The sequence below is a fragment of the Macrotis lagotis genome, chromosome 4, assembly GCF_037893015.1.
Source record: "Macrotis lagotis isolate mMagLag1 chromosome 4, bilby.v1.9.chrom.fasta, whole genome shotgun sequence".
NCBI lineage: Eukaryota > Metazoa > Chordata > Mammalia > Peramelemorphia > Peramelidae > Macrotis > Macrotis lagotis.
In genome coordinates, this window is record NC_133661.1 from 257,348,870 (window position 1) to 257,368,200 (window position 19,331).

Consider the following 19,331-nt stretch of genomic DNA (forward strand, 5'->3'; position numbering starts at 1 on the left):
GCAGAAAGTTGCTCTAAATCACTAATTATTAGAGAAATGCAAATTATAGCATCTCTGAGGTACCACTTCACACCTCTCAGACTGGCCAACATGACCAGAAAGGACAATGATCAATGATGGAAGGGAAATCTGGAACACTAATACATTGTTGGTGGAGCTGTGAACTCATCCAATCTTTCTGGAGAGCAATTTGGAATTATACACAAAGGGCAACAAAAATGTGCATACCTTTTAATCCAGTAATACCACTACTGGGTTTATACCCTGAAGAGATATGAAAACAAAACATAACTTGTACAAAAATATTCACAGCAGCCCTGTTTATGGTGGCAAAGAATTGGAAATTGAGTGAATGCCCATCAATTGGGGAATGACTTAAACTGTAGTACCTGGAGGGATCTGCATGAACTGATGCTTAGTGAGATGAGCAGAACCAGAAAAACACTTTACACCCTGACAGCAACATGGGGGGTGATGATCAACCTTAATGGGCTTGGTCGTTTAATCAGTCCAAGAATCAGGGACAATTTGAGGCTATCTGTGATGGAGAATACTATCTATATCCAGAGAAAGAATTGTGGAGTTTGAACAAAGACCAAAGACTATTATTTTTAATTTAAAAAAAAAATTGTTATCTTATTAGGTAATTTTGCTATCTCTTATACTTTATCTTTTTCCCCTTAAGGATATGATTTCTCTTCATCACATTCAACTGAGATCAATTTATACCATGGAAACAATGTAAAGACTAACAGACTTGGGGCAGCTAGGTGGCGCAGTGGATAGAGCACCGACCCTGGAGTCAGGAGTACCTGAGTTCAAATTCAAACTCAGACACTTAATAATCAGCTAGCTATGTGGCCTTGGGCAAGCCATTTAGCCCCACTGTGTTGCAAAAACCTTAAAAAAAAAAAAAAGACTAACAGACTGCCTTCTGTCGGGGGGCGGGGGAGAGGCAAGATTAGGGAAAAAATTGTAAAATTCAAAATAAATAAATTTTAAAATAAATAAAAGAAAAAAGAAAAAGACTTTCATGAACTGATGCTAAATGTAATGAGCAGAATCACATTAACAGCAACATTGTGAAATGATTGAATAAGATGGATGCAGCTCCTCTCAGCAATTCTGAGACCTGCTATGGAAAATGCCATCCACATCTGAAAAATATGTGTGAATAAATAGAGAGTCTGAATACAGAGCAAAGCTTACTATGTTCACTTTTTAAAACTTCTTCATTTTATTTCTTTCTTTATCATGGTTTTTTTCTCCCCTTAGTTCTAATTCTTTTTTCACAACATGACTAATATGGAAATGTTAAACATGGTTGTGCATGTACAACCTATATCAGATTGTTCACTGTCAAGGGGAAATGGGAAGAGAAGGAAAGGTGGTAGAAAAATGAGAAACTCAAAAGCTCACAAAAAGATAAATAGTGAAAACTGTCTTTGCATGTAATTGGACAAACTAAAAATAAAACATTTGTTAAAAAAATGATGTGAGAGATTACATATGGATCCACTGCACCACCTAGCCGCCCCTACTTTATTTTATTTTAAAAATATTTTATTGACATTGATATACTTTTTTCCAATTACATCTTAAGTTTTTCAACATCCATCCACATGCATATACATATATTTAAATTACAAAATTTCCTTCCACCCTCCCTTTCCACCCTTGTTCCCCTCAGTGGCAAACTGTGAATATTGTACACATTTGTGTTTAACTTGTTTATAAATTTGTCATTTTCTGAGAGAGGAATTAGGATAAAGGGAAAAGAAAAAAATCATATGATAGAAAAGAAAAACATAAGAGAAATTTTTAGTCACTTTATTTTGTTTTGTTTTTGCAAGGCAATGGGGTTAAATGACTTGCCCAAAGTCACCCAGCTAGGTAATTACTAAAGGTCTGAGACCAAATTTGAACTCAAGTCCTCCTGACTGCAAAGCTGGTGCTCTATCCACTGAACCACCCAGCTGCCCTTAGGGGAAATTTTTTAAAAAGTGAAGGTAGTGTTTATTTGGATTCTGTAGGGTTTTTCCCTTTGTTTTGCTTTTCTTACTCAGCATTATCCACAGAAGGTCTCCTAGGGTTGCCCTAGCTCTCTGAACTGCTGAGAGGAGATGCATCTATCAAGGTTGTTAATGTGTACAATGTTCTCCTGGTTCTGCTCCCTATACTTTGAATCAGTTCCTGTAATTCATCCTATGCTTTTCTAGAATTCAACCACTCATGATTTCTTATAAAGCAATAGTACTCCTTAATATTCATATACCATAGCTTCAGCCCTTCCCCAATTGATGGGCACCCTCTCAATTTCCAAATTCTTTGCCACTACAAAAAGAGCTGCTATGAATATTTTGGGACATGTGGGACATCTCCCATTTTTTTCTGGATTAGACTTCTTCTGAACATAGGCTTAGTATTGGTATTGCTGGGTCAAAGGGTGTGCTCTTTGGGCATAGTTCCATATTGTTATCCAGAATGGTTAGATAAATCAATGCATTAATGTCCCAATCTTCCCAACCTCTCCAATATTCTGTCATCTTAGCTAGTATGACAGGTATGAGGTAGAACCTAGTAGTTATTTTGCTCTCTAATCAGTGATGATTTGGAGCATTTTTTCATATGATTACATATAGCTTTAATTTCTTCATATTTTTAGAAACGAGACCTTTATCAGAACCCCTAGCTATGAAAATTGTTTCCCAGCTTTTTGTTTTCCTTCTAATCTTGGCTGCATTGATTTTGTTAGTGGAAAACCTTTTTAATTTAATATAGCTGGGGTAGCTAGGTGGTGCATTGAATAGAACATTGACCCTGGAGTCAGGAGGACCTGAGTTCAAATCTGATCTCAGACAGTTAATAATTACCTAGCTGTGTGAAGTCACTTAACACCTTAAAGAAATTAAAAAAAAAACAAACTACCAAGCTATATGACCTTGGGCAAGTTACTTAACCCCATTGCCTTTCAAAAACCAAAAAAGAAAAAAAAAAAGGAAAAAAGAAAGAATAAATTAATATGGTCAAAAACATCCATTTTGAAATTTATAATGGACTCCCATTTCTTGCTTGGTCATAAATTTCTCCTCTTTCCATAGATCTGACAGATGAGTACCTTTTTTTTTTAAAAAGATTTTTCAAGGCAATGGGGTTATGTGGCTTGCCCAGGGCCACACAGCTAGGTAATTATCAAGTGTCTGATTTGAACCCAGGTACTCCTGACTCCAAAGCCGGTGCTCTATTCACTGAGCCACCTAGCCGCCCCAGATGACTACTTCTTGATTCAGTTAATTGGTCTATGGTAATCACTCTTATGTCTAAATTCTGTACCCATTTTGACCTTATTTTGGTATGGGGTGTGATGTAAGTTTATGCCCAATTTTTGTCATACTATTTTCTAGTTTTCCAACAATTTTTATCAAACAGTGAGTTTTTGTACCAAAAACTAATGTCTTTGGGTTTGTCAAACAGTAGATTACTGTAGTCATATCTTGTTTTGAACCTATCTTGATCCACTGATCCATTACTTTTTTTAGAAAGGTTTTATTGATTTTGAGTTTTACAAATTTTCCCCCAATCTTGCTTCCCTGCCTCCACCCCCCACAGAAGGCAGTTTGTTAGTCTTTACATCATTCCCATAGTATTCATTGATCTAAGTTGAATGTAATGAGAGAGAAATCATATCCTTAAGGAAGAAACATATAGTATGAAATATAGGAGAATTACATAATAAGACAATTTATTTTTATATTTATTTTTTTTTTAGTTTTTGCAAGGCAATGGGGTTAAGTGGCTTATCAAGACAATTTCTTTTTAAATTAAAGATACATAGAAAGTCTTTGGTCTTTGTTCAAATTCCACAATTCTTTCTCAGGATACATATGGCATTCTCCATTTCAGATATCCCAAAACTGTGCCTGACTGTTGTCCTGTTTATGAGTAAGTCCATTAAGGTTGATCACCATTCCCATGTTGTTGTTAGGGTATACATATTACTTTACTTCTTAACCAGTATCAGGCAGTTTTGATGTATAGTTTTAGAGCTAAGCCACCTTACTTACATTTTTTTTCAACAATTTCTTTGATATTTTTGACCTTTTGCTGCTCTGTTTGAATTTTGTTATTTTTTTTAGTTTGGTAAAATAGTTATTTGGTAGTTTGATTGGTATGGCAGTGATTAAATAATTTAACTTGGTAGAATTGTCATTTTTATTATATTAGCTTGACCTAACCATGAGCAATTGGCTTTGACATTTATTTTTGCTTCTTTTTAAATTTTTTTTAATCTTACAATTTTCCCCCTAGTCTCACCTCCCTCCCCCCATTCCCCTCAAAAGGCAGTCTGATAGTCTTTACATTGTTTCCATGCTATACATTGATCAAAACTGAATGTGTTGAGAAAGAAATTATATCTTTAAGGGAAAAAAATATAAGAGATAGAAAAATTACATAATAAGATACTGTAAAAAAAATTAATGGTCTTTGGTCTTTGCTTAAACTCCACAATTCTTTTTTGGGATTCAGATGGTATTCTCAATTGCAGATACCCTAAAATTGTCCCTGATGTTGCACTGATAGAATGAGTAAGTCCATAGAGTTGATCATGACCCCAATGCTGCTATTTGGATGTACGATGTTCTTCTGGTTCTGCTCATCTCACTCAGTAGCTTTAAGATATTTTTTAAAAATCCAGCAAGAGGAAATAATAATGATGGAAGAGGGAAGAGGCTCAGGGCTCACTATCTAGATAATTATCAGAGTTCTCTCTCTTTTTCAAAAACAGAGCAGCTAAAAAATTCTTGACTTGCTGATATTTTTATTCATTAAAAGGGGAAGGAAGTAAAAAGAAGGAACAGTAAATCTAAACCTAATTGTGGCAAAAAAAAAAAAGGAGAAACTAGTTGCAAAAGTAGAAATAGGGGAGGCTAGGTGGTGCAGTGAATAGAGCACTGGCCCTGGAGTCAGGAGTACCTGAATTCAAATCTGGCCTCAGACACTTAATAGTTGCTTAGCTTGTGGGAACTTGGCCAAGTCACTTAACCCCACTGCCTTGCAAAAAACAACAAAAACCCCACAAAAGTAGAAATAATGAGAGTCTTAGAAAGAGGTAATTTAGATTTTTGTGAAAGACAAAAAAAGAAATTCCAAGTACAATCTGATATGCACCCTAAGTTCTTGGAGAATAGATTGCAGTGAGTTCACAAAAAGGATAAATAGAATCCCTAGGCCTAAATTTTAGATAGGGAAGTTTAGTGCTAAAAAAGATGAGCAGATCTCAAGAATGAAATTCTGATGGAATGAACAATTCTGAATCAGAAAGGAAGGTGCTAGTCAAAGAGATGGACAGAAATACATGAGAAACTCATTGACCAACAGATTTTCAAAGTACAAAATAGATGATGGAAAAAGGGTGGTTGGGGCGGCTAGGTGGCATAGTGGATAAAGCACTGGCGGAGTCAAGAGTACCTGGGTTCAAATCTGGTCTCAGACACTTAATAATTACCTAGCTGTGTGGCCTTGGGCAAGCCACAACCCCATTTGCCTTGCAAAAACCTAAAATAATAATAATAATAAAAGAAAAAGAAAAGAAAAAGGGTGGTTACTAGGACTGAACATAAAATCATGGAAGCTTTCTGTAAAGACTGTCAAGAGCATTATGGATCAGAAGAATGACCCGAGCCTTGCAATGAAAAGTGAAGGTCAGTCAAAATGGACTTTGGGGAGAAGAAAAAGAGCTGCTGTAATATGCACAATCAAGTAAAACAAATTACTGTACTAATTATTTCCAAAGACATAACCTTTCTGTCAATAGAGATAGCACACTTAATTAGACTTTTGGAATTGTAGTTGGTCATGGCACTGATAAGAGCTTTCAAGTTTTTCTTTATAATTGTTCTCATTCTGCTCATTTCATTCTGCAGGTTTCTTTGAACCATTCATTTTGTCATTCTTTTTTTTTGTTTTGTTTTTTTGCAAGGCAATGGGGTTATGTGATTTGCCCAAGACCACACAGCTGGTAATTATTAAGTGTCTGAGGCCAGATTTGAACTCAGGTACTCCTGACTCCAGGGTCAGTGCTCTGTCCACTGCGCCACCTAGCCATCCCTAATTTTGTCATTCTTAAGAGATAATAATTTTCCATTCAGATATACTAATTTGTTTAGCAATTCCCCAATAGAAGGATACTCTTTTAGTTTCCAGTTCTTTGCTATTACAAAGAGAATTGTTATAAATTATTTTTGTATGTACTTGTGTTTATCTATATATCATAGAGACACACACACACACACACACACACACACACACACACACACACAAATCTTGACTATGCCTATTTGTTACAAGGACTTTATTTTCCTCCCAAAGGAGTTAGGTAGAAGGAGGAGAGGAACAGACAGAGAGGACAGAAGGAAGGATGGGAGAAAGAAAAAAGGATCCCAGAATTTTCTTTTTTAAAATGCAGAGGAGGGAACAGAAGAAAGGCCCAAGAAAAGGATAAAAATTATAAGAAAACTAGGAGTTGAATTTTTCTACAAATAAGAAAATTAAGAGAAAAATATAAGACCAAAAGTTATTTTTCAATAAAGAGGTGTTCAAAGGATATGAAAAAGACAGTTCTTAGAAGAACTGTAAGCTCAACTATATGAAAGGATGCTTCAAAATGTTAATAACAAAAATATGCAAATTAAACAAGACTGAGGATTCACTTCACACTTCTGGAATTGGCAAAGATGATAAAAGATGGCAATAGTCAATGTTGCAGTGTATATGAGAAGATAGGCATATAGATGCATTGTTAGTGGAGCATGAATCTGTACAGTCATTTCAGAAAGCAATTTAGAATTATGCAAATAAAGTCACTAAAAGAGTAATACTTTTTTGACTGGAGTTATATCTCAAAGATGCCACTGATAAGAAAGTTTCCATATTCACCAAATACAAAGTTAATTTTTCAAAGGAATAAGCAGATGAAAAGAGATGAGAAAACATATACCTATCCCACCCCCTTCCCAAAAGCTTCTAGATAGAGTTCTAGGCCTGAAGTCAGGAAGACCTGAGTTCAAATCAGAATTTAGACACTACTAGCTAGTGACCCTGGGCAAGTCACTGAACCCATTTGTCTTAGTTTACTCATCTCTCTCTCAGGTTTTTTGTGAGGATTAGATAAGATGACATTTGCAAAGAGTTGTAGAGTGCCTGAAAGTGCTCTAAAAATGTTGCTATTATCATAATCATCATCAAATGCATTTTTTGATGTGTTGAATAGTTTTGGTGATTTTTTCTTTTTTATTTATTCCCCCTCCCCCAAAATCTGGGAAATATTTTGATAGTTAAAAAAAGACACTAGTAAAAATTTATTTTAAAAAGAAAAGGAAAAAATAAAAAGGAAGCAGTAATATAAATCTGTAGTTTTATGTGTAATTTTCCTCTTCTACTATAATCTCTCTCTCTCTCTCTCTCTCTCTCTCTCTCTCTCTATATATATATATATATATATGTGAAAATGCCCATTTAATTTGATGTTTATTAAGTTAAGAATTTTAAAAATTGGGGAAAAAACATTGAGAACAAGAGTTAAATAAGGTCATTCAAGGGAAAATACTGCCATCTGGTGTATTATGATACCTGATGACAGAGAAAAGATATAACTATTCAACTTTATTTTGTTTCTTTTTTTTTTTTCTGCCGAGGAGAATGACCTGCAGACAGAAAAGAGGCAACAAATACAGTTCAACAGGAAATGGAAAGCTAGATAAACCATATCTCAGGACACTAAGGAAACCAAATATATGGCTCAGTGAGTTATAAATTTTCATAGGGAAGGGGCAGTAAGGTGTCCTAGTAGACAGAGCACCAGCCCAGAGTTAGGAGAACTTGAGTTCAAATTCAGATTCAGACACTTAATAATTACCTATCTGCGTGACTTTAGGTAAGTCACTTAATTCCACTGCCTTGCAAAAACCAAAATTTTTTTTTTCATAAGAAACAGAAGTCCTACTGAACACAACAAAAGACAAAGACTGAACCAATATTAGAAAAAAAGAAGCAGAAGACAGACCCTGCCCTCAGAGCTAACATTCTAAGGGAGGAAATGATTTAGAAACAAATCTGTACAAGAGAAGGAAAAAGATTGGGAAAGGCTTCCTGTAGAAGGTGGGATGTTAGCTGAGAGAGACTGAGAGCCAAGAGGTGGAGAGGTGGAGAAGCAGCCAGAGAAAAGACCCTAGCAATTGGGGTGGAAGCCTTGAATGAGGAGAGGTAAACAAACAGGTTTTTCATAAATGCAAGCATGTAGTTAGGGGAGCATTTGGACTTAGGATACTTGAGGAAACTTCGGGCTGAATACAAGGATCAAGGATGTGACTGGGGTGGGTGGAGCAGTGAACTTAGGATGAAAACATGTCGGTCACAGGATACACAGAGCTTGTTCAAAACAAATTTTTCCAAAACGAAAATCTTGGGAGCTCAATGAACTCATGGTAGAAAAGGTTGGGGTATCCAACTCAGAACAGAGAGAACTGGGGCATCATCAGGGGTACATATCCAAATTGTGAAATACTAAAGATTTCAAGAGGAAAAACTTTGGTAAAGCCTAAAATACAAGAAGATAAATCAAACTAAAGAAAGATGAGTAGGAAATTCTCAAAGAGAATACAAAAGGGGAGGCTAGGTGGCGTAGTGGATAAACGTAGTGGATAAAGCACCGGCCCTGGAGTCAGGAGTACCTGGGTTCAAATTCAGTCTCAAACACTTAATAATCACCTAGCTGTGTGGCCTTGGGCAAGCCACTCAACCCTGTTTGCCTTGCAAAAACCTTTAAAAAAAATGAATACAAAAGTCTCATCAATAATTTAAGATAAAGAAAGTAACAATGCTTGACGGATCTTCTATATTTCCGAGAGATCAAGGAATATCAATAAAAAATTCCAGAATGGTAAAAGGTCTTAGGGATGTGTATGTAACCTAGAGAAGATTTGAACATGGACATGATAATTGTTTTTAAGAATCTGAATCAATGTGAAGGGGAGAAAAAGAACAGATTTGTATTGGCAGCAGGAAAGCAGACCTAAGAAAAAAGAGGGAATTTTAGAAAGGTAGATTTAGGGTCAAGGTTAAGGAAAAACCCAAAAATTTCATGGACAAATTCAAAAAGTGGGGGCAGTGGGCCCTGCTCAATAATAATTTGGTAGATTCCTATTCATATACAGATTAGACTTTGAGGTTTCATTTATGTTCAATTGGATTCTATGAACTCCTCCAGCAAGTTTTAAAGAAAAATAAAGGAGGAAAGAAAACAAATAAAGAGAAGAAAACAGACTTCAATAAGCACTGAGCATATCAGCTCTTTATATGGAGGTAAAAAACATGTTTTATCCTGAATACTTTGGGATTGTGACAGCTCTGAGATGGGGAGCTAGGTAATACAGTATACAGAGTGTTGGGTCTGGGGTCAGGAAGACACATATTTCTGAGTTCAAATCTGACCTCAGACATTTACTAGCTGTGTGGCCTTGGGCAAGCCACTTAACCCTGATTGCCTCAGTTTTCTTATCTGTAAAATGAGGAGAAGAAAAAGGCAAACCACTCTAGTATCTTTGCCAAGAAAACCCCAAATAGAGTCACAAAGAGTAAGACATGACTGAAACAAGTTCCTTCACTGTAGCAGATCAGTACCTTATCTAATTCATAGTCTTAAGAGTTCCATAAATGCTATCAAATTAATGGTCAAATAATAAGAATCAGAGGAATTCTCAACTATTCTCAACTCAACAAGAATCAGAAGGATTTTCAACTCAATCTCAAACTAACTAGTAAAACTCCTTGAACCTGAAGGAGATTTAAAAAATACACACTGAATGAAAATCACTTCTATTTTGGGATCACTGAATTCTCATTTTTAGTTCAATTCAGATTTCTGTTGCCTTGAACGTAAGTCAGAACTTGATGGAAGATGTTTCAACTGAATTACTTTTATACTTCCTTTTGGATTTGTCAACAACATTCTTATTCAAGTTACATAACTCCAAATGTTGTGATTTTCTGTTCTTATTTTATTCTTTTGCTTTTTTTTTGTTTTGTTGTTTTTGATTTTAGGTTTTTTTTTTACAAGGCAAATGGGGTTAAGTGACTTGCCCAAGGCCACACAGCTAAGTGATTATTACATGTCTGAGACTGGATTTGAACCCAGGTACTCCTGACTCCAGGGCCGGTGCTTTATCCACTGTGCCACCTAGCTGCCCCCTACTCTTTTGCTTTTTAAGCTATTTAGTTTATTCTTATGATCTTAACTTTGCCCAATTTTAAAATTCATTGTCCTTTGTCATCTTTCTGATAACTACCTTGATTTCTTTTTATAACAACACAGCAGCTATCCTAATATCATATGAACTACCTTCATAACTGATTATGTACAATTTGAACATTGGTAGTAATTAAATTCTTTCTTCTTTTTCAACATGGTTATTCAATCTTATTAACGATGTTTTTTCCCTTTTTTTCCATATACCAAATGATAAATACCTTTGACCTATCCAATACTCAGAGAAGTGATAAAGAGCCAATCTTACATTTGGGTTTAAATGCTAAAAATTTCCAAATTCCTTGACACGTGGTGTCAAAGTGTCCAAGGGATTCTGGGCAAGTTACTTAATCTTGGTATTACAGGCAACTTTCTAGGATTAGGTTGTGGAATATGTGCCATTTTGCATGACGCCCATGAAGTATAGATATAAAATTGAGGAGGATCACACTGGGGTGACCGGTCTGCCAAGCACAGTACTCTTTTAAGATACTTGAAATTTCCCTGTAAACCTTACATTATGACCTACTTTATAAAAACATTTCATGGGGGCCAGCTAGGTGATGCAGTGGATAGAGTACCAGTCCTGGAGTCAAGAGGACCCGAGTTCAAATCCAACCTCAGACACTTAACTGTCTAGCTGTGTGACCTTGGGCAAGTCACTTAATCCTACTGCCTTAAATTAAAAAAAAAAGCACACCAAAACATTTCACACTTGGGAGGTACTTGAGAGATTATCTAATTCAATTTGTACCTGAAAGAAATCTTGCCTACAAGGACCCTAACAAGTGATTATCCAAGATCAACCTCAATGGACAATTCCCATGTTATGCGGAACCAGATGCTGAGTCTTAAATAACAATCTAAAGGTCTACAGAAATCCAAGGACAATAAAATTATGGTAAAAGAGAACTACTGCAACTGTTGCAAACTGATTATGAGCAAGGGCCATGACTCTTTGCCACCCGACAGAACTACTACCAACTAGACAAAACTTGATGCCAAAGGAATAAAGAACATAACTGCAAAATCATTTTTAAATCCAGAAAAGCAACACATCATTAGATAATCTTCTATTTTTATTTTTATGTTGTTATATTGCCATTGCAACTTACATTAAAATTTCCAATCAAACACTTTACCAAAAAAACAAAAACCCAAGAAATAAATATATGTCACTTGAATTTGTTCCTTTCAAGTCAATTTTGATGTAATTACTGGGATCAAAATGTTATTTCTTTTCATTTCTTAATTTTACATATCACTTTTGAGGGATATAAGAACATTTCTAATCAGGTATGAATTAGACTAGATGGCTTTTAAGCTTCTTTTCAATTCAACTCATTGCCATTATGATCACATCAACTAAAATATCCAAAATATCCACTTTAGCAATAAAGGAAGGAGAAAATACCACTTGAATTTGTTTCTTAATATAAAGTCAATTGTGATATAATTATCAGTCAAAATTCTTACTTCTTGTCATTTCTTCATTTCCTTTACATATTGTTTGTTTCAGTTGTTCAATTCTCAACTTACAGGACATTATTTTCCATCTCTGAAAGAATAACACACAATAAATATCTGAGAAGTTCAAATTTGACAGAGAATACATGTCATATGACCAAAAATCTCTTTAACTTGGAAATGTTTCTTTCTTTCTTTCTTTCTTTTTTTTTTTAGGTTTTTGCAAGGCAAATGGGGTCAAGTGGCTTGCCCAAGGCCACACAGCTAGGTAATTATTAAGTGTCTGAGACTGGATTTGAACCCAGGTACTCCTGACTCCAGGGCCAGTACTTTATCCACTATGCCACCTAGCCACCCCATTAAACAAGTGGATTAAATATAACTTTCCTACAATGAAACTCTCTCCAAATGGAACAAGTCTAAGCTATTTCTGGGAAGTGTTAAAATTTTCCAGCTACTCTATTACAGTCAAATAAACTTTACTGCACCTGAGTTGCCACCTTCTGAATTAAAAAGCCAGACATGAATAATCATAGATCCATTAAAATATTCTTAAAAGACAGCTCTACACTAAAAACAATCAACAAGTATTTTATACTTAGAAAAATAATTTTGGGATAGTAATGAGAAATAGCAAAAATTTAAATATTTGCAAAATGCAATTTTACATTTTTTTTAAAAAAAACTTTTGGTTACAAGGAATTATAGTAAAAAAGGTCCAGAATGTAATTAAATTGTCTAATTCTCTCTGTTAAGAATGGAAAAAACACTTTTTCAACTGAAGGTAGAAAAATATTTGAAAAGTAGCTCAAAATAAACACTCAGGAAGAAAAATTGTGATAAACTCTATTCCAGAAGCAATACTAAAGTTTTTTGTGAATGTTTTACTTTTTACTAAATATTCAAATATATAAGAAAAAAATTTAGTGATAAACAAAGTTGACTTCCTTGTAGAAAATATGAATATTTTAAAAAGAAAAAATCTTGAAATATGAACCTCGAATTTAAAGAATCAAAAATTAAATAAAATTTCAAAATTGTTTTTAATAAAATAAAATTCTTTTTAAATTTCCAAAACTCACCAACTGATCTGTTATCCACTTTCCTTCCATAATGGCCTTAAGCACACTATAAAGGAGAAAAACAAATATTAAAATCAACTATGAAAAATTATTTCACCAATACAAAGAAGATGCTTTGAAAGAATAACAATTTTTTCATATGGCTCATTTCCATCCCCCCCCCCTCCCCAAGTGGAGATGAGAACATTAAACAGATTCAGACCTTCATCTCCTGGATCAATGTCTTCTACAAATTCTTTGCAGTCCTCAGCTCTTCCCCAACTTTCTCTTATTATACGTTCGTGTTCTTTCTCTCTCTCTCTCTGTCTCTGTTCCTCATATGTAAACATTTAAATAACCCTCTATACTAATACTCTTTGACCTGCTATGTACCCTTTCTTCCATTAATTTACTGAGCAGTTTATGTATGTAAGGCAATGTGTCAGATTTTCAGGGAGATGTCATAAATAGGTTTAAAAGATCACAATCATCTTCAAAGAAGATTACAATCCAGTTGAGAACAGGAGGCATAAAGAAATGAAAAGCTAATCAGTTAACAAGTATTATAGATGTCATAACAATATGAAATTATTAATAATTTATAATAATAAACACATTAATAAATAGTATAAATAATATAATAATATAAACTAACACATAAATTGGCATAAAAGATAAAAAAATCAGATTTTTTCAAATTAATTACTCTGGGATGCTATATTCATATTCTAGAGATGGCATCATCATTCAAAACATTTTTACTCCTTTTTTGTAATTTCCTTGAGAATATCTTCAGCAAGCATAATCTCTGCAATATAAGGAATAGTGACAAACTGTGATATTTGAAGACTGGTTTAATTTTGCAGCCAAAAGTCATCACAAGCCAAATCTAGTAAAGAAGACAAGTGATAATACAATATGGTATCAAAACAATCAGCACTTCCTCATGAAGGAAATATCAGGATCATAAATGATCTACAATTTCCTGAAATGAGTGTGTTAGAGACTGCAATAGCTTTCTGAAATTAGAAAAAGGAAGATATCATTGGACTGGAATAGTCTAGGAATGTACCATTAAGAAAGAAACACTCAACTTGATCCTTGAAGAATGGATAGGCTTTGGACAGGTAAAGGATGATAGGGGAAAAACAAGCAAAGTTACAAAGATGAATAAACTGAACTATTGCTTGAAGAGTCAGAAATTCTTAATTTTTTTTTGTGTCATGGATCCCTGGTGAAGACTATGGGGCTCTTCTTAAAACAATGCTTTTAATGCATGAAATAAAATTTTGTTGTTCAGCCCTTTCAACTGTGTCCAATTCCATGTGAACACATTAGGGATTTCTTGGCAAAGATACTGCAATGGGGGGGGGGGGGAAGAGCCAAGATGGCGACAAGAAGGCATCGTGTCTTAGGCTCTCTCTCATAAAACTTAAATTAAGGACTCTAACTAAATTTTCGAGAGACAGAACCCACAGAGGGATCCAGTGAGGCAGTTCGCCTACTCAAGGTAACCTGGAAAAGAGCAGAAAGGCTCTGCTCCCCGGTTGGAGGGGTGGCCTGCCAGAGCAAAGAACTTCAGCCTCCCGGAGGCAGCCCCAGGGCGCTGGGAGCCCTGGGTCACAGCAGCGGGGGAGTTTCCTGAGCTATGCCCCGGGGAGCACTGGGCACAACTTAGGGGAAGGGGGGGATCCTCTGCCAGAGTGAGCATGTGAAGCCCAGCCCTCAGGGCGCACAGCAAGCAGCAGCTTGGCCAAGGCAGTCCAGATCCAGAAACCAGAAGCAGGTGGAACCGGTAAGCAGGAGCCCCCAGGGCATGAGCCCATTGAGCTGAGGGAGGGGAGTGAAGAGAGACTGCAGAGCTCTGTCCTCTGCCTCTGGAACAGGACTCTGGGGCTCTGACCACATTCAGCTCCATGGCAGAGGGGGGCGCTTATGGTCATTCACAGACCAGGAGGGAGGACAGAGCCTCACACACTGAGACCCTTGTGGGAGTGTCCCAAAAGATCAGGAAGCACCCCCAAAAACTGGCTTAGGGTGGGAAAATGAGCAAGCAGAGGAAACAAGAGGAAGACTATTGAGAAATATTTTGCATATGAGCCTAAGAAGGATCAAAACACTCAGGCTGAAGATGAGGAAGCACAAGCTCCTGCATCTTAAAGACACCAAGAAAAACAGAAATTGGGCTCAGGCTATGACAGAGCTCAAAAAAGACTTTGAAAATCAAATGAGGGAGTTAGAAGAAAAACTTGGAAAAGGAATGATAGAGATGCAGGAAAAACATGAAAATGAAGTCAGCAGCTCAGTCAAGGAAATCCAAAAAAAATGCTGAAGAAAACAGCATGCTAAAAACCAGCTTTAGGTCAAATGGATAAAATAGTTCAAAAAGTTACTGAGGAGAAGAATGCTTTAAAAAGCAGAATTGGCCAGATAAGAAAGCTCTCTGAGGAAAACAAATCCTTCAGATAAAGAATAGAACTCAGGGAGATTGCTAAATTTACAAGAAATCAGGACTCAATACTTCAAAACCAAAATAATGAAAAATTAGAAGAATATGTGAAACATATCATTGAAAAAACAACTGATATGGAAAACAGACTTAGGAAAGATAATTTAAAAATTATTGGAATACCTGAAAGTCATGATCAGGAAAAGAGCCTTGACATCATTTTCAGAGAATTACTACAGGAAAATTGCCCTGATTGCCCTAGAAGCAGAGGGCAAAATAGAAATGGAGAGAATCCACCGATCCCCCCGAGAAAGAGATTCCAAAAAACCAACCCCTAAGAATATTATAGCCAAGTTCCAGAACTCCCAAGTCAAAGAGAAAATATTACAAGCAGCCAGAAGGACACAGTTCAAATATCATCTAGCTGCAGTCAGGATCACACAGGACTTAGCAGAAGCTACATTGGAAGCTCGTAGGGCTTGGAATATAATATACCGGAAGGCAAAAGAGCTTAGAATGCAGCCAAGAATGAACTACCCAGCAAGGCTGAATGTCCTCTTCCAGGGAAAAAGATGGGACTTTCAAATGTTCCTGTTGGAATGGCCAGAGCTGAACAGAAGGTTTGATCTTCAGATACAGGACTCAGGTGAAGCATAGAGATTGGAGGAGAAGGGGAAAATATGAGGGACTTAATGATGATGAACTGCATGTATTCCTGTATAGAAAAATGACACTGATAATACTCATATGAACCTTCTCAGTTAAAAGAGCAGGTAGAGTGGAGCTTTTATAGTTGAAGCACTGGAGAAAGCTGAATTTGAAGATAAAATATGGTGTAAAAATGGAGTCAATAGATAAAAGAGAAATGTAATGGGAGAAAGAAAAAGGAGAGGGTGAATAGGCCAAGATATTTCATATAACAAAATTTTTCTTTATTACAATGAGCTATTACAATGATATGGAAGGGGGGAGGCAAGGGGGAATGAGGGAACCTTTGCTCTCATTAGAGGTGACTAGGAGAGGAAACAGCAAATATACTCAATGGGGTATAGACATCTGGAGTAAGGAGCGGGAAGCAGGGGGAAGGGGTGGGGATGTGAATAAAGGAGGACAGGATGGACCATGGGGGGAGAGTGGTCAGATATAACACATTTTCTTTTTTACTGCTTGCAAGAGGCTGGGATTGGAAGGCCTGTCCAGGACCATAGGGCCAGGTGGATGCTGAGCCTAAGGGGTGGTATGGGGTCTCAGGGCTTCTTGGCCCCAGGACCAGGGATCTGTCTGCTGCGCCACTCAGCGACCCTACAGCAGAGTCAGAGTGAAAGGAGAGAGAAAATACAGTACGTGGTAGTGAAGAAATATGAAAGGAGGGAGTTGCAATCAGCAATGGCAACGTTGGAAAAATATGGAAGCAACTTTTGCGATGGACTTACCATAAAGAATGCGATCCACCCATGACAGAGTTGTTGGTGTTGGAACAAAGACTGAAGCACATTTTTTATTATCATCATTTGGGGTAGGGTGCTGAGCAAATGGGGCCAATGCTCTGTCTGCCACCCCTACTATGATTACTATTTTATTTTATTTTGGGTCTTTTTTTTCCTTCTTTTTGGTTTTTGCAGCGCAGTGGGGATCGGGTGGCTTGCATGTCACACGGCTGGGTGATTGTTGGGTCTACGGGGCTGGATGTGGGCTCAGGTCCTTCTGGCTCCGGGGCTGGTGCTTTGTCCATTGTGCCACCTGGCCATACCTATTATTATTACTATTATTATTTTTTTTAATTTTAATTTTTTTCTCTCCCCTTTACTTTATTGCCCAAGCAAGTCTATATTCATGGGGAGGAGGGCTGTTTTGTTTACTCTTAAACAAGAATATTTTATTAATGTAAAAAAAACCATTTTTACAAAATGAGAATAAAAAAATTAAAAACTCATTGAGTAAAAGATTATTTTTAATGTTTTCTTTCGCAACATGACTACTATAAAAATGTTTTGTATGACTAAAGAAAAATTTTCAAAGTAATTCAGAAAAAGAAAGAAAGAAAGAAAGAAAGAAAGAAAGAAAGAAAGAAAGAAAGAAAGAAAGAAAGAAAGAAAAGGTGAGCAGGATGCTTTCAGGAAAACCTGAAAAGATTTGTAGGAGCTGATGCAAAGTGAGCAGAACTAGACTTTATACAATAACCAGGATACTGTAAAGAAAATAAACTATGAAAGACTTGGCTCCTCTGATCAATACAATGAATCATACTGACATTGATGACTCTGAATGCAGATTGAAGCATATTTTTTTCACTTTTAAATTTAAGTCTTCCTGATCTAGGCACGATGAACCTAAAGGTCCCATAAAATAAAACGTATAGGATTATAATGGAAACCATTCATCTTGAAATAGTTATAAAAGTATTATTGAAAATAAGATCAGAACCCCAAAGTTAAGAACTTTTTAGTAGACTGATTTAACTGAAGAAAAGGCTTCATGTATGAAATTAGTATGAGAAAATACTATAAAAATAGTTTAGAATGATTAATTTCAATAAGAGATGCTCTAACTACCATTAGCTTTTGTTTAACCACCTCCAAATCATTTTGAGACCTGTTACTAAATGTTTACCATTCTTTCTACCAGTTAGATATGATTCCAAAATTTCCTAGATGTCCTATCTTTCTCCTAGTTCATGTCTTTAGAGAGTACCATATTTTGACCCCTTTTCCCAACTTTGAAAAAGCATATTCAAAAGACATATTTGCATATCATGTAACATATATAGACAAGACCATGATATTAATGTGGCAAATGAATATTCTGAACATAAACAACTTACTCTTTTCGGAATTCATCCTGCTTGCTTTTAAGATGGCTTAATCTCTCTTTCTTGTCTACAAACCTGTGAGAAACAAAAAAACAATTGTTTTAGTTTATATAAAAGTTTAATAAGAAAGGTGAATTTGTTAAGAGCTGATAATCAGGGGCGGTCAGGTGGCACAGTGGATAGAGTATCGGCCCTGGAGTCAGGACCTGAGTTCAAATGTGACCTCAGACACTTAATTACCTAGCTGAGTGACCTTGAGCAAATCACTTAATCCCATTGCCTTGCAAAAAACCCCCCAAAATCCCCAAACAAAAAAAGAATAAAACAACAAAAGTTGATAATCAGTTGTCTTAGAAAAATCTGTTTATTAAAAGTAACTAAATTTTTAATAGTATGATCCACAAAACACTACTATATCTCACATTTAGTTTTATAAGGGTTTAATTTTCCATTAAAAAAAAGATTTAAGTTCAAATAAACTTTTAAATTCAATTCCTTTCTATAGTAGGCACACCAAATAAGAAGGGTAATCTAGATTGAAGAAAGGATTCCATTTTATGTTTTCAAGTCACATAAGTCAGCCAAAAAAATATTTTTTACATAATTAAGCTTAATAATCAATAATAATCATTCACACTTATGTACTGTTTTAATTATAAGTATTTGCAAAGCATTTGATATTTGATCTCATATGTTCCTGATGCACCAGTCTAAAAAGAGGCAATGCTAAATTGAAGCTACATTTTTAAACTAAGTTCTTTTAGAAAAGAGTATCATATACAATGTTTACTAGACTGTTCACTCCTGAGTGGAAGGGAGTGAGAAGGGAGGATGGAAGAAAACTGTATAACTTAAAAATATGCAAGTGGATGAATGTTGAAAAAATTTCATAATATGTAATTAGAAAAATAAATATCAATCCAAAAAAAAGAGAAAAAATGTCAGAGGTCATTAGTTAATCATTGAACAGGATGTATTTAAGCATTTTATAAAAGTCAGATTTTTAGGAGGAAATTTAGGAGGAAATTTCATGGCACACAATGAACCCTGGTAAATATCCTTTCCCTAGAAAACTATGCCTTAAAAATTTCAAAGCACCACATAAATAAATAAATAAATGAATGAATGAATGAATGAATAAATGTATGTATGTATGTATGTATGTATGTATGTATGTGTCTGTTCTATCAGCCTTAGGGCACCTAAACTGTTATCTAGTAAAGGCATAAACAAGATATTATA

At 35.6% G+C, this 19,331-nt stretch overlaps 1 protein-coding gene across 2 annotated transcripts in view; it reads right to left on the bottom strand.

Annotated features, from left to right (window-relative positions):
- Window positions 1-19,331, bottom strand: part of ATG14 (autophagy related 14) — a 65,327-nt gene that overhangs the window by 17,577 nt on the left and 28,419 nt on the right. The window contains exons 2-4 of one of the 2 annotated variants that reach the window (XM_074235871.1): window positions 18,102-18,164; window positions 12,853-12,898; window positions 11,780-11,861 (exon numbers count right to left, since the gene is read on the bottom strand). In XM_074235871.1, coding sequence (XP_074091972.1) covers window positions 11,780-11,861; window positions 12,853-12,898; window positions 18,102-18,164 — 191 coding nt within the window. Of the gene's footprint in view, window positions 1-11,779; window positions 11,862-12,852; window positions 12,899-16,713; window positions 16,956-18,101; window positions 18,165-19,331 lie in introns of those variants that run through there. The other variant, XM_074235872.1, reaches the window with a different exon arrangement.